Source organism: Xiphias gladius, chromosome 12 (genome assembly GCF_016859285.1).
Source record: "Xiphias gladius isolate SHS-SW01 ecotype Sanya breed wild chromosome 12, ASM1685928v1, whole genome shotgun sequence".
NCBI classification, from domain to species: domain Eukaryota; kingdom Metazoa; phylum Chordata; class Actinopteri; order Istiophoriformes; family Xiphiidae; genus Xiphias; species Xiphias gladius.
Window position 1 is genome coordinate 6163320 of NC_053411.1, and position 24760 is coordinate 6188079.

Consider the following 24760-nt stretch of genomic DNA (forward strand, 5'->3'; position numbering starts at 1 on the left):
CAGAGCTTGTTATAGTAATGTTGGGAACAAGGCCTCCAAAGTTCTACTGACAAAGCTATTTTTATACCAGAGGGCGTTGTGAATGTTACCAAAATGTAGCAGGATTACATTGTTACCGACTTGGGCAAACCCTAGATTTAAGACCTAAAGGAAACAATATCTTTACACTACTATTGTCCTGAGGGGGATATGAGACATCAGAAGGATCGATTTAGAACTATAATAAGTGATTACTTTTAAAACGAGCCAAAAACAGTTGTCTTTGAAATCTTAACGCCAGCTTTATTAGAACACTGCACCCGATACATTTCAAGTGCAGAATTAAAAAATGCCTTCAAATTAAATATACATTTAAAATCTATTTGTTGCCAAAGAACAGACAAAAATTGAAAATTCAAACAACTAAAAGTATACTATTTTACAATACAAGAAAAGGACCAATATATATGTATGTCTGAGGACATTCACTTAAGTAAAATCTGTGTGTGAACTAAGCAATGTGAGGTTTAATGCTTCGTCCTGGTTACAAGCCTTTGTATGGTGTCGAGTTATAACACAGAGGAGTGTTGTAAAATACAATGTACTGCAGATGATGCATGAGATGGGAGTAGATAACACCATAAGAGAAATCCGACCAAGTCTGAATCTTTTAAAACACCTCAGTAGTAATTGGCAGTACGGGTGTACGGATTGGGTCTGTGGTGTGTGTATGGAGCATAGTGGCGTCTGCTGTGTCGGCTCCTCATCACGTACTGATGATGGTGCTCACTGTAGGGCTGAAAGTGGTGGGGAGGTCTGTAGTTGAAACCTGCAAACATCCAGAACATGGAAAAAGGCTCTGCAGTTAATATGGCAGCTTAAAGACACCTGTCATTAAGTGTTGAAAAAGACCTTCAACAACTAGATCAGAAGACCCACAGATACGTTGTGTTTAAACAAATATTATAATCATGCATGCGTATTGAAACATATGCAATATAACAGCAAAAGCCAAAGAAATCTTTCCCCTGCAGTACTACCATATGTACACTTACCATTTCCAACCTGTTCATGTTTATTAATGTGTTTGTGGACTGGTAGGTGAGACTGTGGTGGGAGGGAAGGTCTGTAAGCTCCAGCAGCCTCATGGCGATATGTCGGTAGCTTTGGGCTGTTGTCCTCAAAGCTCAAGTAGCTAAAAGGGAGGGAATCGCTGAAGAATTCCTTCCTGTAGCCGTTGTAATTTCTCTTTCTTGGGTGACTCTCTATGAAAGAGAGACAGGAGTGGAAGGGAAGAGGGGTACGGATGACAAAAAACAAACAAAATGTCAAAGTGGTGACCAGAGAAGAGGGTAAAAGATGTTTAAAAAAAAACGAAAGACAAAACTGACTTAGACTGAGTTATCAGTCTTTGAAGCAGGGATTCTTTCCGGAGGAAAATGTTTCTATCTTAATAATAATAATAATAAGTATAACATTTAAGTTGTATGATTTCCTACATTTGCCAGCATGACAATAAAAAACCATCAGAACCTGAGGATGCATAGTGTGAGACAGCAGTGAGCGCTTAGACATTTTTCCAGTCCTGTCTTTTGAAATCATGTCTAGGTCACATTATAAATGAGCTACAATATTTTAATGTTATGTCATTATTTGGACTGTTGATTCAGACAAGTAGTAAACAAGTATTCGTAAGTATTTTAAGCTGTTTTTTCCCGTTTTGAACACAAATCAAGAACACAGCAAATTGACATGAAGCAAAAACCTTAAAAAAAACCCTGGAAACCTCTTTGTCTATGTTTTAAACCTCATCCAAAATGTAAAAATAGTTGGTAGGAGGAAGGGTGTGGTAGTTAGAGGAACACTCTACTTGACACACTCCTGAAAAAGCAGAAAGACATGCATCAGAAAACTGCAATTTCCGAAAGCTAATGTTACGTTTTAATACCACCTGCAATTTAATTTCACAAAGCTTAAACAAACTCAAGATGAAAAGAATAAATTATACATTCAATGGAGAATCACAAATATCATCCTAAGGCCTGAAATTTTTATATAAAATATTTACTGTCCAAGCACTACAGTCCATCATTGAGATGTTAATGTAGTTTTTTAAAATATTATGAGCAGATACACAACTGCCTGATTATTTCATAAAAAAAATTAAAAAATTTAAAAAAACCCTAAGATCCTCCCAAATTACTTCTGGGGTACTTGGACTTCTGACAGTTCCGGTGTGACTTCCAATAATTAAGCAGTCCAATGTGATGGACATAACATACAAAATTCAACAAGTAGTTTTTCCAAACCCAAACATGCCCTAATATTGATCAATTTCAGAAAGTCTACTGTTGCATTACCCATATTGCCTTGTCCTACACTAATAAAATCAATCCTTTTAAAACACATCATTACCACCTGATGTCTTAACTTCAGCGTTGGAGGCATTTCCATACACTGGCTGCTTAACAGTAACCTCAGTATGTTCTAAAATGAAAAAACTCATGTTAACCTAAATTAATAAAATACATTCATTCATTCACTCCAGTGTTCTGGTGTATATAATACAGTATGGAGAAAAACAACAACAACAACAAACACTACCATCCAATTATTGCAGTATGCGTAAACCACAAGTCTTGTCTTACAGCGGGAGTGTATTTTCTTGTGTGTGTGTGTGTGTGTTTGAGCACGTGCGCGCACGCAATTTCCCTCCTCACCGACAGCTGTCATTGGACAGGGCATAATGACGCCCCAGGCTTGTGCAGTGTGATGTAACAGCAGGGAGGTTATCCTGCGGTGGGCAAGAGCATTCCAGTGGACTCCGTCCTTTGTACGATGGTGCAGGGAGAAGCGAAACTGGAAGTGGAGGTCCAACACATCCATCCCATAGGCATCAGCGAGGGTCCCGCTGTAGAAGTTAGCTTCGATCACATCATAACGCAGCTGAGGGGCCTTGTACTCAATCTGAGGTGAAAGACGGAGAGGACAAAGCACTGATGGTGCAGTCGGACCAAAACTCTGCCTGGCAAAATACTTGTATGGTGCGGCCAAAGGCAGGAAGGACAGAAAATAGCACGGGTAGGGTTGTGAACATAACTTGCAGGGGCTAGCATGGCTAGTGGGTTATCAACAGCAGTCCAGTAATTTGTAAATTAAAGAGCATTTTATCAAACATTTTACTGTGTCACTGTCCTACACTCACTGCAACCAGGCAGCATCTCTCCTTCTCTGCTGCTTGTAGGCAGGTCAATTCATGACCAGAAACAAATGTGTCTCGCTCTGTTCAACATAGAAATGAAAGGGAGGCAAATTTTGGTTTGACTGCACTGCAAAGTTGGAAGAGCAGCAGTAGTCTTGAGGAAATACAGAGTAATAAGCCTCCTCCTGTCCATCAGACAAAATATGGAAAAAAAAAACCCAAAAAGGTATAGAAAATACAACCTATTCCACTTCCTTCAGTTTCTGTGTTCCTTCCTTCAGAATGCAACAGAGGCCTGTTCAAATCACACCAATCTCCTTTTGTCTAGACATTGTGAACGTATTAACTATATCTGTAACACTCCCTGCTTTACTATAAACTGACAGGTTTTACTATGGACATTCAGTCCCGCTGTTGGTGGAGCAAATAAAATTAAACAATCAATAAATAAAAATGTTTTTCTTGTAATCGTCTCTACTTGAAAACTATTTCTCTGTCTGTTTAATTCCTGTGTGTCACTCTGCATGGTGAAGTTTGTAAATCTGTTGTCCTTTCAGCTCCTTAGGAGCTGTGCTGCTGACAGGACAGCTTGTTCTGAGGTCAGTCAGTGTGGACTGAATGAATGTACATCTCAGTGGTAGTTACGTACTACTGCTGTCTCGCACAGGATGTGAATTCCCAGTCAGAGGATGTGACAGGAGATATTTTGTGACAGATTGTTTCCTAAATTGACCCATTAAGTCCAGCTTTCCATGTCCACTTATGGTACAGTTGTTTGGCAACGATGTACCTCAGGCACCAGGAAACCACCCTTGATCCTCTCTGATAAGGGCATGGTGAGGCTCCATATGACCAGGGTGTCCTCAGGCAGAATCCCACTCAGCTCGTCAAAGAACCTATAGAGGTCCTCCTTGTAGTCATCGATCCAACTGGAATTGTACCTACAAACCCCAAAATAGACACAGACACACCAGTGAAAAACTAATTTATTATGCACAAAGTAATCAAACTGCTTAATCAAAACACATTCAGTGACACCTCACACCAGGGACTAGGATAGACCAACAGCCTCAAAAGTGCTTATTGCGGTGCGGGCTAACTTGATACATTCAAGCTAAACAGTGTTTTGTCCTCTGCCACTGCTCTCTCTTAAACTTGGGTTTGACACTTGCAGAGCCTGTGGAAGCTGCTTGGAGCAAGATACCACCAGATATGCAGCTGTAGGAAAGTGTTCACCTCCACCCACATCCCTCTCAGAAATGAACAAATTGGACGTCAACCACATCCTTATGGAAAATTAAACAAAGTTTTTGCCAAACACACCTTCAGCCCATGAACTTGCTCAGCTATCTCACCCTCCACGTGCTAACAAAGTCAAGTGCAGTTTAATATGATTGGAGGCATAAGATGATTCAACCAAACCACATTTGATTAGATACATTTATGTATATGTGTCCAAGTGCAGGTTGAACCTTTAAATATATGGTGTTAAAGAGGGATTTTGGTAAATAAATATTCAAAAAGACAAAACAAAACTGACATTTATTTATATTTTCCAAAAAGAGTAACTAACCCAGGAGCACGGGATAATTACTTGACTTTGTTTTTTTTGTTTTTTTGAATGTGTCTTTAAAGTAAAGTATGATTTAAAGTATGATTTGTATCAACCTCAATTGGCAAACAGCTGGAAACTGCAACAGGTCTCGTGCACAGCTCTCCTCCTCCAACCCGTCAGACCATCTTAAATTACGGTACAGTGGCTCCTTAATGACCAAGTCATATTTTTACAATATCAAATGAATAGCTAAGTAATTAGTACTGCTAGTACTTTTAATTGTTACTCTTGTCAAACCACCTTGAAATGTCCCAAACGCAGGAGTTGACAATGACTACATCTGGTTTCAAGCCATGGCGGAAGTCTTCTAGGACGCTCTGCATGTAGTGAGAGTAGATGCGTGTCAAAAAGTAGAAGCGGACTAGGTGGTGGGCGGAGTGAAACTGTCGAACTTCTCGGTATTCCGTTCTATTGTGCATTTGACTTAAACAACCCCCTTCCACCAGGCAGTCCTGTTCAAAGCTCATCTCACCCTGAAAAAAAGAAAGACGTGAGAGTGAGGACAACAGGAACAAATAGAAAGAGAGACACACAAGCTATCTATTTCAGGAAAGAAGGAAATCAGAATGTGTGTGTTTACGTTCATGTGGAGATGTTGCTACACTGAACTCTTTGAGATTAGAGTTTATAATGACAAAAAAACCCCATTGATTTCATGATTATGGAATATACATTGACTCGGTTGGCAGACGCTTTTGTCCAAAGCAACATACAAATTCCTTTGATATCAGTTCTTCCTGCTCTTCCTCTTCTTTTTATCAGTACACCTGGTGAATGTTAGTCCTTGCCTTGGTCTTGAGTTGTTTTAACGTGAGATATTTCTCCTTCTGTAGCAGCAAAACAAGGTCCTTGTATACAGACCGCTGAACTGAGGGGGAAGTAGAGAGTTTGTCAAAACTGGTGGTGTGACAAGTTGATCCATGTTCACAACCCAGCACTCTAGCACGGGGTACTTACAGATTAAATATACATTGACTAGACTGTTTAAAGTACATGCACAAGTTAATCTGCCGTTAATCCAAATTTAAATACTACTTACTGGAGTCTCCCAGAACCACAATGAACTTGTTATGGAGCAGCTGGCTGGCCTGCTGGTGACCCACACATTTCATTATCTCCCTCTGTTAATTAAAAAGCCAAATTTTTATTCATGAAAATACTTTGAAAATGAGATGTTACCCACGAAATAAGGTAGTTGACATTAAGCGAGTAGGCTTTAGAGGAGCTCCCAGGAGGGCTAAAACTAGGCTACAGAATTTCGTAGCCATCATTAGTAATAGTAGCTAAGACATGAAATTCACACTTCCATTACTCAATTAGCATTCGCTTACTAATAAACTTCCTTAAAGCTGAAGCTACCTACCAACTCTAGCCGTTTCAAAATGGTCTCGCTATTAGCAGTTTTTTTTTTTGTTTGTTTGTTTTTTTTAAATCTAGCAAACGTTAACGAATTTTACTGGAAAGTGAATCATCACAGTCTGGACGTTTTTGGTTCCAGGACCCTGGTAAAGTGGTTTGACAACTCCAGCTGGGAAAAAACTATGGAAATTATTTCACTTTGTAGCTAAAACATAGAAGTTGTAACCTACTGTATATTTCGACTCTGCCATTACTTCGAGAGACACAGGTTTAGGTTTACCCAATTTGATGACGCTTTTACTGACTGTGGGAAATATCACAATTTTCGTGTTTGCTTTGAACCTCATAATAAATTAAGACAAATGGAAAGATTGACTTTTTCTGTGTTTAGTAAAAATCAAATAAACGGATACATTTTTAAAAGCAATTGCTAATTTAAAAGTACCTTTTTTTCCATAGGGAAAGCCCGACTTCGCGTTTGCAGCGCAACACTGGCGACTTCCTCTTATGGAAAGTAGTTAAGGTTTGTCCAGAAAGTGAGCAGATTTGTTGCTAGGCACTATTTAAAAAAAAAAAAAAAAAAAAAAAAAGTCGTTTAAGGGATGTGAAAAGTCAGTAAATCTAGCGACAAAGGCCCTAAATTGGCAACACTGGCAGTAAACGCCTCCCTCCCCTCTACGGCGTAATAGAAACTACTCGCGCCACTTTATCTTGACAGAGCAACGGCCAATGGCGTAACTCCAACACTCGGCCGGCCGACCAATGGTGTAACTCCAACACTAAGTCAGTCAGTCAGTCAGTCAGTCACGGACAATCTGTTTGTAAGGCTGGCCTCTGTTGCGGCCCAGCCAAAAGGTAATAAAATGAAGATTAAATTTGCCAGTTTAAATTTCGGATTCTGTCTCTAAATTATGATATTAATTCACTTTTAAAATGGAATTGCAAAAATGAATATTAAAAAGTCTTTCAAATTGAACAAGTTGTTAATACATTTACTTGTGTATCATATTCTACAGTCAGATTAATTTGTTAGGGGCCAAGGGGCAAAAACAATCTTGCTGCAACACCCTGCATATTCATGTTTGTCCATTGTTCATTTGCCCTTCAATGTTTCATTGTTAGTTTGAAATAAATTGATTAAACACTAATTAACAAACTAACCAACAGTTTCTGATGGTGAAGAACTCCATGTGTCTTATCAAGCTCTTCAAACAACTTATCAGCTGTAAAGATCACTGTCAGTTTAGCACCACTCTGGCACAGGGGAGACCCTTTAAAGAGAGACAATGCCTTTACTAAAATAAGGTTCTTATATATAAACTCAACAACAAATACTGGTTGTGTTACCTTCAATTTTAGGACAGGATTAAGATTTGAATTGTAGAATGTAGATCAATGCACACAGTCCTTCTACACTTGTTTTGAGAGGGCTTTGCTTTGGTGGATAAGCAAATGACATTCATGCAGGAAAAGATGTTTCCAAAGCATACTCAGAAAGGTGTTGCCAGTAAGAGTTTTGATAAGGATTTACAGGATGAATTGGGAGATGGAAAATTTTTAAAATCCATAAATAAACTTAAAAGAACAGCCTCAAATGCCTTTCATAAAAACATTCTTTATTTCATTGCTTTTGGAAATGTTGAAGAAGAGGCTTCGAACAGGGAGAGAACGGCTCCTCTGTGTGCTCAAAACTGTTTCATACAGAACACAACTTGTATCTGTTCATCTCATACTTTTTACTTTCAGTAGAAGTCACTGTCATCATCATCATAATCTATCACTCGTATCTGATCTTTTTTCTTCTCTTCCTCCTGCTCCTCCTCTTCCCTCTGCTCCTCCTCCTCTTCTTCTTCTTCATCTGTCTTGTCTTCTCTCGTGGTCTCATCTTTCTGGTGATACTCCTGGTATATCCCTGTCAGAGCTTTTGCTGCTTCTAGAGACACTTTCAGATTTCCTATCACCTCCTTGTCTTCATCCATACTCATGACTGGAGGAAACAGAAACACAGAGGTCCAAATATTATAAGAAAATTCCATGTCTTTACACAGTATCCAAGCAGGAATATGAAAGAGCATCTGCCACAGCCTGAATCTGAAGTAGGGAAATGATAAATATACACAACACTGTACAAATTCTTTACATAAACCCCTACTTTTATATATGCTTACTATGGTACCAGCCACACCTTTTTGTTTTCAGCATCTACACGGTTTGCTAAGCAGCCTGCTTATAAATTTTCATTAATAATCAGGTATAAAATAATTATAGCTATAGCATGAAAAATATTGGACGTGGAGAGGTGAAAGTGGTATAACACAAGTTAATCACTGTTGCTTTAATTAGTTTTAAGAGACTTTGTATTTTAGTTCAGCGGCATCAATTATGGTCGCCCATATATAAAAAAAACACACCCAACATACAGTATTTTCACTTTTTCTTTTGCGTGATCACAAAAAAAGTTCTTGCACACTCACTTTGAAGTCTCAGCGGTAGGTGTGTCGGATGGAAAAATTAGAATTAGAGAACAAAAGGCAAAATCCCAACTGATGAATTTTACCTGGTGAAGGTCTGAGGAGTGAAACATTGTGATGGACAGTGTTCAGGGTTTTTGCCTTTTGTTCTCCAATTTTTCTTTTGCAAAACCCCCCCCCACAAAATATAACACCCACTACCAGTACCCACTGTCAATCTGTTGTTCAATGACATCATTTCCTGTAAGCAGTAATTCTTGTAGGTCCAGAAAAGCGTGTCCGACATCCACACACTCTTCATCATCGTCCATAGGCTCACTGACTACTGTGAACTTTAACCTGCCATGAGACACACGGGCATACATCGTTAAATTTTGTGGTTTGGGTCTACAGACATCCATAAAGAGAAGAGACATAATGTGTACAGTTACAAAAAAAACACAAATGGTGCGACCTGCCCTGGTTGGGGTCAGTGCCCTCCAGCATGGTGTAGAGATACTGTCTGAGCGGAGCTGACTGTGAACCGTCCACATAGATCACTAAGAAAGACGAGAGAGAGATTTGGGCTTTATAAAGGAGCTATGAAATAAAAACTCGATAGAACCACAAAAAGCTCGCCTTTCACCTCGTGTGAAGTTGTAGTGGATCTCCTCTCCCTCTGTGGGTTTGCGGAGGGACATTGGTGTTTCGGTCGTCTCCATGGGGACGCCCAGCAGCCGATATTCCACATAAACACGCTGCACCGACTCGTCTAGTGCCACGCGTGAGGACGGTTCAAACGCCAGGGACAGAATCTCGACTCTCAGCTTGTTTCCCTGAAACAAAATGAAATTCATTTCATAACCAGTTACTGAGCAGATGAAACACACTCACCCCTGACTGACATATTTATAAATCTATTTATATTCATATATCTATTTATAGATATTTCAGACTTTTTTCAGACCTATACTAGATCCAAAGATCTACAAATGACAATAATAAGACAATACGATGCTTAAGTTTTCCTTCTTTTCTTTTCATTATACATTTTCTCTCAATCACTCAGTAATTTGTACCTTTCTCATTTTTCGTTTAGGTGGAATGACGATTATGACGCTTTGTGAGGAACTTGACTCTGAAGACCCAGGGGCTTCACTGTCTCCTGCAGCAGCTGTACAGTAAACAAAAAAAACAAAACAAAAAACATGAGAAGAACAGGATTTATTTCATTTTAAATTCGACTGACAGAACTGAAAATTAAAGGCCTGTCAGTATGTGACAGCTTCATATGTGTACCATGCATATTTTGCATAATAAACGCCTATATTTTGTAAATGTTTTGAGGTTAAATTGGTTATTATATAATGTTTTTGGTTTTTCCTTGCTTATTTACACAATGGCAGTGTAAGATTTCAAACTACAGAGAGATACTTGAGGCATGCGTTTACAGGCCTATTATGTGTATGTGAATAGTTACCACTCTCACTCCTCCCCTCTTCTTCCTCCTCTTCATCTGCTGACACCTGATCCACAGAGAGAAGGTCCTAAGAAAAGAAATGAGATACGAGCCAATACACCAGCCAGCCAGTTGTCAACTGGTGTCTTCTAATTTCTAATTACTCTTGCTTCTCCTTCCAAAACATTGTTTTAAATGATGTGTGTTTTCTGTGAAAATGGCTCTACCACATGCTGTTTTAAGGCCCATTACAAAACCGTGAATGAGCTACTACCTGAGTCCTGGCATCGCTGGCAGAGCTTCTTCTCGACAGTGTGGCTGGTGACTGTCTGGGAGACGTTCCCTCTGAAAATCTTAAAATAAGATTCCATAATTTTATATATATCTTTTCATTATTTTATCTTAATTAATCTTGAAAATAATTGACATTATAAGAAAGCACAGATGGCATGACATATTTAATCACATTATATATTTTGAGTGTTTAGGTTGATTTAAGTTGAATTGTTTCTAACAATTCAAATCTGTTTACACTTTTTATGACAGCTGGCTCTAAGAAGATCCTATTTCCTTTTTTGTCCTTCTACATATAAAAATTAAAACTCCTACAACTTTTAGAACATCAAGCATGACGACAAAAAGATAATGGATTTTTAAAAGAAAAAAATCATTAACTTACTTGCTAGCTGGTAAATGAGAGGGTGTGGTCAGTCTTGGCTCAGATATCATCCGAGGTGTGCCCTGGTAAAAGTCAGGTGACCTCTTGGTGGAGCTCTTCCGGTCTGTGGACCGATTTGTGTCCAGAGGTTTCACAGAGGTTATTTGCTCTGGTCGTATGTTTTGTGAGCTCTTATGTTTGACAGTTGGAGGCCGAGGCTGTAAAGAGATGAATATACTAGTGAACAAAATTATCATGAAAACATGCAGTTCAGCTGTGAATATTCTACTTTTGTAGGTGCTTAAACATTACCAGGGCTTTTGTCTCTTTCTGCACTGCTTTGGTTTCCTTTGGCTCAAGTAGCTGAGTCTGTGGTAAAGCCAAAGAAACACAGGAATCAAGCTAGTGAACTGGGGGTATGTTTGAACATGCGTTTTAGCATTTATACATCAATGTTTTAGGAATTCTTCACCCAGAAGTCCGTTGACATAATGTCAGTAAACTGAACGCTCCTTAGAAATACATTAGTTATTGGGGGGGTTAATGGTGTCATTGCTTTTTTTTAATCAGTTCATGTACTCTTTAAACAAAATGCATACAGTGAGAGCATTACTGGTAATTCCCAAACTTTTTGACACAGCAGATTAAAAAATTACCTTCACTCTGGGCTTGGCTATGGGCCTCTGTGACACCTCAGCCTCTTCCCTCCTCCTCTCCTCCCTCTCAGTGCTAACCATTGGTCTGGCCTGTCTTCCCTGTCTACCCAGCGAGTCATCCGCCGGTGGCTGGAAGGGGTACTTCCATTTTATTATGACTCTGACCATGCCCCGAGGTCCACCAGCTGGATCCCTCAGAACATAGTCACCTGGCAGGACAGAGAGAAGCATTTCCAAACTGCTGCATGGGTCATTTAAGACCAGATCCTCTCACTTTTTAAAGTGCTAATTCTGAAATGCAGACATTTTTTTTTCTAGAAGGATCATTTTGCCCTTTAGACTGTCTTTAAATATTAGTAATATTAATTAAACATGACGTAACTATGAAAACAATGTTTTGCTTTCACCTTCATCTAACTTGATGTAATGCTGTAATCATTTACAGTATCAATGACTCATTTACTGATAAGTATTAATTCTGTTTTTCTCTCTCCCTCACCTCTGATCTCCCTGCCTGTAGCCAGGGCTCGCAGTGGGATAGGGGTCTTGGCCAGATAGGCTGGTGGTATCTGGTCATCGCTGTCATCGAAGACATACACCCAGAGACTACTAGACCTGGAAAGAGGTGCAGTTGAATCTTTTAGTATTTTGAAATAACAGGGGTTCTATAGCATTAAAATAATTGGTAACGTCTTAAGAACTGATATGAATGTTCTAATATTTTTTATGATATTCATGAATTTGGGCCAAGACTGTGTAATTATGGGGCAACTTGAACTTAAAAATATACACCATACCTGAAGTATTGCAACACATCAGTTGTTACTGCTAGTGGGTAGCTGGTGGTATCACTGAACACCGGGTCAGCAGTGCACTGGACTGTTTGAGAGACGTGTGGCGGCAGGTCATAGAACCTGTAAGTCAGGTAGGCGTCAGGAAGTAGTCCTGGGAAGCGAGCACTGAGGCCCACACAACGCTCCAACATAACCACCAACTCATTGGGGATCCCTCCACCGTAGTCATGTAACTCCTGTCATAATTAACAAATAATGTCATAAACACTGGTCCTGTACATGCTTAGGAGCAGAACATCCTAGTTTATGGGATGATTTCATCAAAATTATGAAAAGTACTTATTTTATTGCTTATCTCTAGTGGTGTCCAGCCCTGCATATGGTTTTGGTTTTGTGAACTGGGAATTTTAGATAAATCTGAAAATTATGCCTCCACTCCAGTGCAGTTAAATTCAAACCAGTACAACTTAAATTGTCCTTAGAAAGGCAACTGTATGCAGCAGCAAGACTGGACATGACAATACATTGTCACAAACTGGGGGAAAAAATAACCCAAACTACTTGTATTACAAGAACTTATTAGACATAAGTGAAAAAATATGTTTTTTGTTTAGAACTTGTTCTCTCTTTCTTACCTCATGACCACTGTCTTGCCAGCTATGAAGGATCTGCATAGGCCTCCTCTGTGTCCCTGTTCTCCTTTCAGCTGATTTCTCTACCACAGTGTCCATGGGCTCTGCAGGAGGGAACAGGCGCACCCAGAAATCCACAACACCAACAATTTCAGCTTCAGGGCCTTAGAGAGAGACAGACATTTTTTGACGTGAGTTGATGCCTGTATTGTTCACACCAATCGAGATGACCAAACACAGGTAATAAGTAGGATATTAAGGTATAGAATATCTTCAAACTATATACAAGATCTTAACAGACTGTATGGGGAAGTGGCATAAAATTTAGTATTACCGTTTAAGTGTCCAAAATTACTTACCTGTGATATTGACATGTCCACCAATGCGCTCCGCTCTCCTCTCCGTGGCACCAATGAGGGACATCTGCCCACTTCCATGTGTTACGAACCTGACCCCTCCTAATGCCTGGTGGAGCTCCACTCTGACCCTTGACCCCTGGCCTCCCAGCATGCCCAGATCGCGGGCTGTTAGAGCGTAGCGGGATGTGAAGCCGTAGTTGGGCTGACTGCCTGACACAAGAGGAGTGGAATGCACCTCAAAGTCCAAGAGGCTGTAGGTGCAGAAGGTCACGATGTCCTCACCACTCTCCACTCCTGCACGGATCCTGCCCATAATCCGAAGCCCTGCTGGAGTGAAGGTGGCAGCCTGGAGGTGCAAAAACAGAAGATGTCAGCTTCCTGGGAGAATTGTGTGGAATTATTTAGGATTAAAAAAAAAAAAAATCTAGTCTGAGTTTTCACCTTAAGGTGGATCTCCAGCAGTGACTCCCCAGCTCTCAGTTGAGAAAAAGACATGTCATCTTCAATGGGCTGTACCACCTCCTGATCTCCAGCTGGCCAGGTGTACTGTATTGGTATAGTCCGTTTGTAGTTCCTGGGGCTGTACGCTAACTCTTTCAACTGGGCTTTGGATTACAAAGAAAAAAAAAAAAAAGCTTGAGATTCTTTCACTAATGTTAACTATACCCAGTTGTGCTTTCTAAAGGAAAAGTAAATGAAAACACATTACTTCCTGCATGCCAGTCAATGAGTGAATAACTGTACAAAAACAGTCATTCAGAGTACTTAATTCTGAACTTTATTTTTATGATATAGGTTGATCTGCTTTTGAGGCTACTGCTCATACCATCCAAAGTGTTGATCTGAAGTGTTCTTTTTGATAAAAGTTTGTCTTTCTCTGCCATCCTCCTCCTGCTCTCCTCCCTCTCTCTTTCCATCTTGTGGCTGACTGTGTTCAACTCTTCCTTGGGGTTAAAATGGAAATAGAAAAAACAGAGAGAAATTGACGATGGCAGTCACAACAGTATCAGTGATAATTGCATTTGCATTTGACAAATGAAGCTTAGTGAAATTTCAATCACGAAAACTATCTTCATGCTTACTCTATATATTTACACACACACACACACACACACACACACACACACACACACACACACACACACACACACACACACACACACACACACACACACACACACACACACACACTCTCTCTCTCTCTCTGTAATCCTGCTTTCAACTCAGTCAGCTGACTGAGGGCATTCATTCTTTCAGTTAATCAGACTCTGCCACAATCTGTGAGCCAACTGCTTATTGTTGTCAAACTTTTAAAACTGTTCCTCTCTCTCTGCTGCTTTGAGCTGTCAATTCAGTGTCAGATTGATGCAACCCACCTCCACCCCACTAAACACCAGTTTTCATCCAATCCAACTTTCCTTAATGTGCACAATATGTCAAATAAATATGTCATCATTACTCCGCGAGCCTCTCCTTTAATTGAGTCTCTCCTGATAGAACTGTGTTTAGTGTGTATGTGCTGCTACCTGCAGGTCTTTACTGATTCGGTGCTCCAGCAGTAAAAGGTTTCTGGTTTTCTGTAACTCCAGCACAGTCTCAGCATGCGATGCCTGTATGTTTACCAGCTCATTGGGTATATTCTCCACCTTCCCATCAGCCCAGAGGAAACGCAGACCCTCCCTGCTCTCCTGCTGCATCCTAAATGCCTGTATTTGGAGGGAGAGCATGACAAAAACGTTTAAAAGCAATTTATTCAGTCTTTTAAAGCAGTGAGGTACAAGAGAGTACAAACCTTGATCTGCAAAAGAGTTTCACTGAGCTCCTCAACACTCATGTCGAATTCCTAGAAGAGAAGAAAAAGAGAGGATGAAAACTGTGTCAGAATATGTGCCAAAAGCAGGCCATCACACAGACAACACAATACAGACTGACGTGTGAAACAGTTCAGGGGTATATTATTCAGTTCTTCATCTCTGACCTTAGTGACAGAGTCCAGTCTGTCCTGCAGAGCAGGGACCTGCTCTCTGTACTTGAGTACCTCCCGTTCTAGATCATCTCGTTTGTCTCTCATCATCACAGAAAACTCTAAAAGAAACAACATGGGACGCGAAAACGAATAAATGAGATTGTACATTTAAATGTTTCTCTCCTGGGAATCTAACTGCTTTCTGTAGCGGAAGACAGGTGTTTCAGGTGTTTTCAAAATTTATCTTCAAAAGTGAATCTTCATTGATTATCTCCAAATCGATTTGTTTCATCAAGCTGCAACAGATGTAGTGCCAACATGCTGAGACTCCTACCTCGTTCTCGGTCTCTCTGCTCTTCTAATGCCTCCTTCTCTTGTCTGAGTTTCTCTTTCTCCAGCTCCAGTCTGCCTCTCTCCTCCCTCTCTGCTTGCAGTATTTCCTCCAGTCTCCGGATATCCAGCCTGCAGAAGTTTTCCCCCACCTCCGCACTCTTCTGGTCCACTTTGCGATGTTTTTCCACATGGCCGTTATGGTTTCTTTGAGCAGACAAAGTACTAGGAAAGGAACAGGCAGGTATAAACAATAATGGTAACAACATGCAATGTGTTGTGATCTATATTGTGAATATTGCCCTTTTTAATTCAGTGATATTGATTTGATAGTGTCATTTAAGATGTAGACAAGAATTCATAACCGTCATAACCAAACCATTTCTGAAGTCTCATGTACTCTTGGATGGCAACTAGATGGCTACAAACCTTTAACTCTTACCTCTCTAGCAGAGTGTCATAATTTTCTTTTATCAGATCCCTCTCTCCCTCCAGGTCTGATATCCTCTCCTGGAGCTGAAAGAAAAAGATTTAAATTTAAGTTTAAAGACGTTACATGATCTTTAGTCTTGTATTTTTAAATCTTCTCCCCCTTTTCGTCATCTGCAGTGTTGTGTCTTAGTCGGAGTTCATACATGCAAATACAGATGCAATACCTTGTCCAGGGTCTGCAGAGACAGGGTAGCAGTGGAAAGTTGTCCCTCCAGGGCCAGCGCTCTCTGTCTCTCCTGCTTCAGTTGTTCAGTCAGCTCCTCCACTTTCTCCAGCAGAGCCCCCTGACTTTCCCTCAGTGACCTCTGACTCTGGGGTGAAAACGTTACACCCTCAAAATAATTATGACCAGAAACTAATCTATGAGTCTTTACTCATGTAGTAAAATATTCATTGATCTTTGTTTATGCCAAGGTTTTTACCTCTTCTAGCTGATTCTCATATGCCTGGAAAGAAAGAAAGAAAGAAAGAAAGGACACAATTTATTCTGTGGACCAATAAATACGGTACTGAAATTGAGAGAAACAGACCAAATAAAAAACAGAAGAATAAACGACTAATGCACAGAATAAACGGCCGACAGAAAGGCCATCTTACTTCTTGTAGGTCATTGAACTTCTCCTGCGTAACTCTCAGGGTGGTGCTCTTGTCTGAAAGCTGCTTTTGTAGACGAATCAAATCCACATTCTCTCTGATAGTTATTCTGACAGGAAAATATTTTATTTACATTGTTGTTGTACAAGAAGTTGTAGCTGTACCTGCAGTAAGAATGGCTACTGGTGGAAAGAGCACTACACTGCCCTCCTTGTGTAGAGAAGGTGCTGCTTCACTGATATTTTAGTTATTGTATAAATTAAGTTTTAAAATTTCTACTTGAGAAAACTTAAGCAGCAACAGTAACATCAGTACAAATAGTAGAAAGAGTAGTGGCGGTAATATCTCTGCTGTAGCCACCTGTGTCTGTCGGCCTGTTGCTTCCTTATCTCTCTCACGGTTCCCTCTATCTCTTTCTCTTTCTCTCTCAGTGTGTCTCTGAGGGCCTGGGCAGTCAGCTCCAGCTCTGCCACCCTCACCTGCTCTGACACACTGGACCTGCTGGAAGGGAGAGTTGGTGAGGTCAAGGAGGAGGCAAGGGGGATGCATGTCATATTGAGAAATGTGAATAACGTACTACCAGAAAAATATTTTGCTTTGCATTTCTGCTGTGGTCATCTAATACATTACAGACTAGACACTTACAATCTCTCCATCTCTGCCCTGTTGTCTTCCATCGTGGGGCCATAGCGGGGTGGGGCTGTCTGGGCTGCCCTCCTGACTGAGCCCTCCACTTCCATACTTTTACCTGTCAAGAAGAAGAAGAGAAGGAAGAAGGTCAGAGATGGAAGAGGAAGCAACAGTCACCCTGGACTCTATTCACGTGCTAGATTTTTTTCACAGTACAGACACCTTTGTTGAACTTGTATGGTGTGCGTCCCCCTAGGTCCATAATGTGCTGCTTGGCCAGGCTGAGTTTGTTTTGTAGCACCCCTTTCTGGCTCTCCAGCATAGCCACGCAAGCTTCCAGCTCCTGTATGGTGTCCTCCATGTCCCTCTCCTTCACACCACTGGAGCCAGGACAGGCCTGACGAAGACGCATGAGTCTGGTGGACATCCTGGGGCAAGGAGGAGGAGTTAAATCAGCCTTATTAGGGCTAACTGTCTTCACGATATATCTCTTTGAATCACATCATAGTGCTGCAACAAAGATAAGCATTGGTAATAAATGACATACTATGTTTGTTGCAGTGTTGGCCCAGACGTCTGGTGTTAAGTACAGGTGTTAGAGTATGTATCAATGTTTTTGTGTTAATGTGTGCTACCTGCGTAGCCTCTGCTCCTGTGTACGTGTGTGTTGCCTCAGCACACTGTTCTCCTCCTGCAGCCGCAGACATAGATCCTCAAGGTGCTCTCTGGGAAAGCGAAACAGGCGCTGAGGATCTGCTGGAGAGAGAGTGAGAGAGAAAGAAGCAAAAAAAAAAAAAAAAATGCAGAAAAGCATTATTTCTTTGTATGTTTGGTGCAGTAACAATTGCTTATATATTAGTAGGAAATGTTCTTTTATATGCTTTCCATTGAGGGTCTGAAAATCTTTGTAAAGTGGTTTTACCTTTTGTCTTTATGACAGGATGCTTCTTCCATGGCTTTACATCACGTAGAGTATCTGGGGAAAGTTGTATTTACCATAATGTAAACAAATGCACTTTTATTGCAGAATTCATGAAGACCTTCTGTATAAACCCCCAAGCCTTACCTCCACTCTCACCATTAATGTCTTTTCTTAATCTTAACTCAAAGCTACAGCTAACTGTAATTCTAACCTTGAAGGAATACCCTAGACTTTTGCTGAGGTTGTACAGATAATTTATGTTTCTCGCATCGATCATCAGCTCATACATTATACATAATTGGTGTCCTAAAACTGTTCCAAAATAAACTAAGCTACACGAACAAATTCAGTTCACGAAATTCGCCGTAAAATGAGTAAAATGAAAACCCAACTAATTAAAAGCCATGATGATTTTAACTAATGAAAGGCCAGTCTTCTTATCCTGCTTACAATGAATAAGGAACAATCACATGACCCAATAATCTTAATTTTTCTATTTATTTTGTAATTTTTGACCCATCTCCCAAAATTCCTTTTTATTTTTTTTTTTTACTTATGATCTCTGGTGTTACATATTCACATAATACAGACCATTGCACACAAACCTGGGACAGTTGGCATAAGCCCCCCCCTCATCAGTCCCACATCTCTGACTGGGAGATCCCCGGCTGTCTCGTCCACAACTGGCGACATCACACTTCTCCACACCGATTCATCCAATCAGAGAGCTCCAGTCTTCAAAATGTCACAACAGCAAACTTGTCACATTGATATCAACTGCTGGTTCACTGGCCTCCATCCAGGTGAAATTACAAACTGACATGTGGATGAAAAATGGTTATATTATAGATTCTTAGGACTGAAAAAAAAAACAAAAAAAGTATAATTCAATCTTGTGACAATGACTTGATAAATTTAAACATTACGTTTGTGTAATTATAGAGCATTAAAAGATCATTCCTTTCCTAGTCTTTGTCATTATGATGAATGAATTCTATATTTCAACCCTTACTTCACTGTGGGGCTTAATGTAGACCCAAGCTGCTGGAAGAAATGCTTTCCATTACACACATACAGAGATGAACTTTTAAACCGAGTTGTAAAAATGGCATAAAAGACTATAATCTGTTCAAGCCTGGAAAACCTGTCATCCCCAAAAGTTTTAGCTTTACTACAAATTTTTAATGATGTCTTTGCTCAATTTTGACAGTTAGCTGTTTCCAGGTCTACAATGCTGTACAGTTAGTGTTTAACAGTAGGAATCATACTGGTAGGACAGTGGAACATTTTGATATTCCCTCCTACACTATCACATATCAAGATTGAAAACTATATCAACTAAATATTTGACTTACCGTTGTTTGCTGGCCATCTAAAGCAGTTTACCTCTAGTAAAGAAATGTGTAATGCTCCTGCTTTAGCCTGGTGTCCATTGTAATCTGTAGGCTCTCTACATGTGTGTCTCCGCCCTATGCTTGGATGATATCAGTTTTAATCTCTCTTGATCCCTTCCTCTCTTCTTTTTTCACAGCCACTTTTGGCTCAGTCTTTACAGATATTTTTCCTGGTTGAAATTCTTTCAGCAATTAACAACAATGTTAAATGATTATGTGCAACGACTGTGTGTTTCTGTGCATGCATTTACTTCAGTGACATACCTGTTTGTGTACAGCATGTGTGTATAATTCCTTTTCCCAAGACTCTATCTTGAAGTCCATCTCAGTGCTCCATCTGTCTCGAAGCTAATCTTGTCTCTTTGCTAATCTGATTAGCAACTGTCAGGCTGTACTATCTAACCTCTAGCCTGTAATGACTATGGACAGTTATTATTTGAAAAGGGCAGGTCTAAGATCTGTGCTCAAGGTGTTATGTTTTAAGAGAGTGTTACTTTTTAGAGAGCACAAGGGAAGGGAAGATGAATAAGGAGGGGGAGTAAACGTAAATTTATACAGATACAACAGTTAAAGTTTATTAAGGCAAGGAGGCAAGTTGGAAATAGGATATGTATGATCCATGTGTGAAAGTAGCTATTGTGAATGAAACATCAAATGGTGATGAAGAGCATAACTAATCGTATCTCTGTACAAGAGATTTCAGAATACAGTGTTTGAAAGTTGTGAAGCAAAACCACAAGTGTTTGAGATGACACAGACAGCTGTTTTATGCTGTTTAAAAAAAAAACACACACAAAAAAACCTTGGGATAAAAACAGACACTGTATATACATTTCACTTCATATTGTAATATCATCTACATCCCCGCCTCTATTGACTCCACTGACAGGGCGGATGATAAGTGGTGATGTGTTGTCTCCGCTGTCACTCATTTCTGGGTTAAAAAAGGGAAACATGGCCTCAGTGAATTGGAACTGTGTAAAGGAATAGATGTGTGACTGGGCCTCTGCATCATAAAAGGACACCGTCCCATCCTCGTAATCCAAAAACACCCCAACAACCTGCGGCCTCCGAGAAAGACACAGCAGCTCTGCCGGTCCTGCACATGCCCAGTACTCACTGCCCTTCCTCAAACAAACAGTCCAATAGCCATCCTCTGGGCACAGCGTCACCACACCATTCCTGTTGACTGACTGCTGCGCTACACCCAAGTCCCAGGCGGTCTTGTCTCCCACGTCCACCTCCCAGTAGTGCCTCCCTGTGGTGAAACCCTGCAAAGCAAGACCGGTTCAGGTCACTCATTTCTCAGAGTGTGAAACAGAAAGACATTAACATTCCTACAGGGACAAACACATTCAAACCACATCTTTATTTACCTGGGTGGCAAGGACACATGGCGCTGTATCAAAACGCTCTGGTATGTCACTCTGGTTCTGTTCAACATCTCCATCCCAGACCTGTCTCCCATCCTCTGATAGAACCAGCCAAGGGTTGGCTGTCCTAGGGTCCAGATGAACATCAACTGGTAGACAGACACAGGTTATATGGACCTTTAACTTCATAATCCTCTTTCTCCTAAAATCAAATTATCAGTTGAGGCGTTCAGGAAAAGTATTTGATGAAAAGTAACTAAATCACTGTTTCTCAGTGTGTTACAAAACTTTTAAGTATCCTGTGGATTGTCTTTTTGACAATATGCACAGAAAAATTGTACACAGATGATTTGGAGTTTTGTTTGTTGTTTTTATGGCTGAGAAAACCCAATCAGAGCTGAGACAATTAATCAATCAATCAATTAGTCAATAGTCAGAAAATGAATTGGCAAGATTTCAACTGATCAAGCAAAAAATACAAAAAAAAAAAAAAAATCACGAGTGCCATCTTCTAAAATGTGAGGATTTGCTGTTTTACTAAATTTTACTTTAAACTAACTATCTTTGGATTTCAGATTGTTGGTTGGAGAAAATAAACAAGCTGGAGAAGTCGTCTTGAGCTTTACGAACCTGTGACGGGCATTTGTCACTATTTTCTGACATTTTATAGACAAGGCAATAAATTAAAAAAAATAAATAAAAATCAATAGATTAATTGAGAATGGAGACAAACGCTGTAGTCCTAAACCGTTCTATAAATTTTATAAACATTGTATATTTTATAAAATATATAACATATTAAATATTAAATTATATATTAAATTATATATTCATTATATATTTCCAACTTTTCAGTTGGATTTTTACATTAATTTTTCATTTTCTATCCTTTGATGCTGTATTTACTGACACCAGTTTTGTTGAGAAACACGACAAAAGACGTAACAAAAAGAGAACAGTGACGGATGATGAAAGATGCGAGACTCTTTCTGACTTTGTTTTACTGTCTAAGTCAAACTGTACCTGCATACTGCTGCATCTTCTCATGCTCTGTAAGTTAAAAGAGCCAAAATGAGACAGACATCATTCATGTATTCAAACTGTGATCATTGACATTCAATTAAAATAGCTGTAGTGTTGTAGCACAGAGGAATGGTGAATCTCTGTAGAAATTGACCTCGAATGGAAAGCTTTTTCAAAGCCAACTGGAGCTGCTCTTCAGTGTTGGCCACCGCTCTTCTTACAGTTCCCAGACATGTGTTTGAATGGACGATGATGTCAGAACAGGCTTTGGTAGATGGAGGAGAACTCAGAGCTGGAAACCTCTGGCACAATAAGCCATATAAGTTAGAAATGGCTTTAAAGGAGAGATGAGACTGGACAACGTGACATGGGATGGGAATAATGATAAAATAAATGAGAAAGTAGAAAAACAAGAACTTTGTACTAAGTATCAAACTTCACTTTAGTTAGAGAACTCCATAGTACTCCATAGTAGAGAACTCTACCAACTCTGTTTCTACTATGGATTTCTCCCTGTATGACAATCACATTTTCATGGTGAGTGTAAAAAAAAAAACTGTTGTTGCAAGAATTGATAGCAAAACCATGACACATGATCCTTCTCCCATTCATCTTTCCATCCTGCTGTGAGTCAACTCCTGACCTGCAGAAGATGGAGGTGGTCCTCAGAGTGAGAGAGCTGCTCCATCTCACTTCTCTTCCTCTCCAGCTCAGTGATTTCCAGCTCCAGTTCTGCGATGAGCCTCTCTGCCCTCTGTTCTGCTGCTGCCTGCTTCTTCTGGATCATGTCAAGCAGCTCAGCCTGACTTTTCTCCATGTAACGAAACAGAACGGAGAAGACCTCCATGCTATCCCCAATGTCCCTCTTTGAATTTTCCTGGAGACATTGAATGAGGAAAAAAAAAAATTGTTTAAGTGTATAAATATGCATAAATACACACACGTATGTATATATATGCATCTACACACACACACACACACACACACACACACACACACACACACACACACATATATATATATATATGCATCTACATATATATATATATGTACACAAACATATTTATATAAATATATATATATATATATATATATGCATCTTCCTATAGATATATATATATATATACAAACAAATATATATATATATATATATATATATATATATATATATATATATATGCATCTACATATATATATATATATGTACACAAACATATTTATATATATATATATATATATATTATACATACAGTTAGTTGGGTGTGTTCAGCCTCTTTTCTTACATTCTTATACATAAACTGTTTTAACTGCTGCTACAAATAGTACACAGTTTTCCAAACATCCAATTAAATCGTTCTATGATCTTATATCAACTCACTTTGCTGAGCTCCACAGAGTGTTTGATCTCCTCTACTTTCTGGAGCCTGTCCTGGATCATCTGCTGAACATCAGCCTCGATCCTTTTCATCTGAGTCTGAAATATCACAACAAGAATTTAAAACAAAACTGGAGTCAAAGTCCAAAGGCTGCCAAAGTATTTGATGGGATGATGGCAAAATGATGATGAGTATTTTAGGACCTCACCTTTTTCTCATGACTCTCTCGCTCCACTGGGACGGTATCATGACAGCGGTGGTTGGTCTCGGTGCACAGCACACACACACACCTCTGGTCGCTCCGGCAATACAGCTCCAGGAGCCTTTGGTGCCTTTTACACATTCTGTTCTCCAGCATTGCAGTAGGTTCAATCAGCTTGTGAATCTTCAAGGTGGCAACTCTCAAGTGAGGCTCCAGGTGACTCTCACAGTACGAAGTTAGACACACGAGGCAGGACTTATAGGCCTCAGTTTGCTTCCTGACGCACACATCACAATATATGGTATTTCCTACCATCGACATAATGCCGTTCTGCCTTCTTGCTCGGATCTGCTCTGACATTTCCTTGGCAAAATAGTTTTCACAAAGCTCTGGACGGCCCTCAAAGACTGTGTGACATTTGGGACAGCTGATGGCAAGGCTGTTGTCCCAGTGTGAGGTGATGCAGGTGAAGCAGAAGCTGTGACCACAGGGGATGGAGACTGGCTCAGAGAAAACATCCTGACAGACGCAACACTGAAACTGCACTTCTGACAGGAGAATGCTGGGGGAAGCCATGACCTGAGAAATTAAGAAAGAATATCAGTGTTAACTAATTATGAGTCACAGAGGAAAAGTGTTTTGGTAACATTACCAATCACTATAAAAAATAAAGACATTAACAAAACATATGGAATAGGCCACAGAATTTTTCAGAGCTTTTGTCCTTATTGTTGTTAATGAAAGCACTGTAAGTACTTTTATTACAGCCAGAAACATCTAAACTTACTTATCATTAACTTTAAACAAATCACAGCTGCCCACTGGCCAAAGTCCAGCTGCATGGTCAATGACTCAGCTTCTCTTTCACTCTCAGAAATTCACTCTAAGTTCCACTTCAATCATGGACTGAGTACACCCATTAAAATCCAAATACTAACATGCATGCTCCTTTCCACCCGGTGTAATTCATCAGCCTTCAAGTGTTTTAATGTACCATGCTCCCATAATTCGCTGTACACCCCACCAGGAGATGAAGACTAATGGCTTCAAATATTAGTCCCCTATATTCCATTTTACCTGCTTGGCACAAAACTAAGCACAAACATCACTGAAATGATTGTATCTGTTTAATCAAAAACTTAAACCTACCAGTCTGTTAAGTTTGTTTTGATCTTACCTTGTTGCCCAGTGTGAAACTTGACCTGTAAAGTAGCAAAGGCAAACACTCAGGCTGCATAGCCAAAGTCCTCCTCCCTTTGCTGTTACCACTTCCTCTGGGAATTTTTTTCACTCCA

General features: G+C 39.9%; 3 protein-coding genes across 8 annotated transcripts; all 3 read right to left on the bottom strand.

Annotated features, from left to right (window-relative positions):
* Positions 1-440: 440 nt before the first annotated feature.
* Positions 441-6711, bottom strand: LOC120797498 (PC-esterase domain-containing protein 1A-like). Of its 5 annotated transcripts, none has more exons than XM_040141204.1 (9): positions 6601-6711; positions 5836-5917; positions 5585-5664; positions 5037-5269; positions 4850-4921; positions 3972-4122; positions 2700-2946; positions 1035-1244; positions 441-808 (listed from the first exon to the last, which is right to left on the bottom strand). In XM_040141204.1, exons 1-9 carry the CDS (start codon positions 6610-6612, stop codon positions 660-662), a joined length of 1236 nt encoding a protein of 411 aa, XP_039997138.1. In that variant the 5' UTR covers positions 6613-6711; the 3' UTR covers positions 441-659. The 5 variants fall into 5 exon arrangements, with proteins under 5 accessions (XP_039997138.1, XP_039997137.1, XP_039997139.1 ...); XM_040141203.1 differs by lacking the exon at positions 6601-6711 and adding an exon at positions 6386-6447; XM_040141205.1 differs by lacking the exons at positions 4850-4921; positions 6601-6711 and adding an exon at positions 6386-6447.
* Positions 6712-7796: 1085 nt separating this feature from the next.
* rpgrip1 (RPGR interacting protein 1) lies at positions 7797-18792 on the bottom strand. The gene is made up of 30 exons (XM_040141303.1): positions 18703-18792; positions 18098-18151; positions 17811-17928; positions 17398-17603; positions 17191-17293; positions 16906-17046; positions 16549-16654; positions 16374-16397; positions 16116-16262; positions 15902-15975; positions 15464-15684; positions 15142-15248; positions 14956-15006; positions 14690-14869; positions 13990-14107; positions 13605-13768; positions 13164-13509; positions 12808-12968; positions 12176-12408; positions 11878-11993; positions 11379-11587; positions 11035-11091; positions 10744-10940; positions 10339-10417; positions 10086-10152; positions 9685-9779; positions 9252-9441; positions 9081-9165; positions 8838-8965; positions 7797-8142 (listed from the first exon to the last, which is right to left on the bottom strand). The coding sequence occupies exons 1-30, from the start codon at positions 18788-18790 to the stop codon at positions 7898-7900; spliced, it is 4110 nt and encodes a 1369-aa protein (XP_039997237.1). The 5' UTR covers positions 18791-18792; the 3' UTR covers positions 7797-7897.
* A 1276-nt stretch (positions 18793-20068) lies between these two features.
* Positions 20069-24742, bottom strand: LOC120797548 (E3 ubiquitin-protein ligase TRIM39-like). Of its 2 annotated transcripts, none has more exons than XM_040141305.1 (8): positions 24643-24742; positions 23472-24044; positions 23266-23361; positions 22531-22764; positions 22042-22189; positions 21888-21914; positions 20868-21013; positions 20069-20762 (listed from the first exon to the last, which is right to left on the bottom strand). In XM_040141305.1, the coding sequence occupies exons 1-8, from the start codon at positions 24700-24702 to the stop codon at positions 20331-20333; spliced, it is 1716 nt and encodes a 571-aa protein (XP_039997239.1). In that variant the 5' UTR covers positions 24703-24742; the 3' UTR covers positions 20069-20330. The 2 variants fall into 2 exon arrangements, with proteins under 2 accessions (XP_039997239.1, XP_039997240.1); XM_040141306.1 differs by having other exon boundaries at positions 24615-24730.
* Positions 24743-24760: the final 18 nt, after the last annotated feature.

What these genes read in the sequence shown, in the direction of transcription:
- LOC120797498 (XM_040141203.1), bottom strand. Translation starts at nt 6,406, where the DNA reads ATGGCAGAGTCGAAATATACA. An exon ending in TAAAACAACTCAAGACCAAG is followed by an intron (nt 5,270 to 5,584) that starts GCAAGGACTAAC and finishes TCTTTTTTTCAG; the next exon opens with GGTGAGATGAGCTTTGAACA. An exon ending in GTGGTTTCCTGGTGCCTGAG is followed by an intron (nt 2,947 to 3,971) that starts GTACATCGTTGC and finishes CTTTCACCTCAG; the next exon opens with ATTGAGTACAAGGCCCCTCA.
- rpgrip1 (XM_040141303.1), bottom strand. Translation starts at nt 18,790, where the DNA reads ATGTCGCCAGTTGTGGACGAGACAGCCGGGGATCTCCCAGTCAGAGAT. An exon ending in TCAGATCAACACTTTGGATG is followed by an intron (nt 13,769 to 13,989) that starts GTATGAGCAGTA and finishes TGTAATCCAAAG; the next exon opens with CCCAGTTGAAAGAGTTAGCG. An exon ending in CTAAACGAAAAATGAGAAAG is followed by an intron (nt 9,442 to 9,684) that starts GTACAAATTACT and finishes ATTTTGTTTCAG; the next exon opens with GGAAACAAGCTGAGAGTCGA.
- LOC120797548 (XM_040141305.1), bottom strand. Translation starts at nt 24,702, where the DNA reads ATGCAGCCTGAGTGTTTGCCTTTGCTACTTTACAGGTCAAGTTTCACA. An exon ending in GAGAGAGTCATGAGAAAAAG is followed by an intron (nt 23,362 to 23,471) that starts GTGAGGTCCTAA and finishes GTGATATTTCAG; the next exon opens with ACTCAGATGAAAAGGATCGA. An exon ending in CATGTGTCCTTGCCACCCAG is followed by an intron (nt 20,763 to 20,867) that starts GTAAATAAAGAT and finishes CTTGCTTTGCAG; the next exon opens with GGTTTCACCACAGGGAGGCA.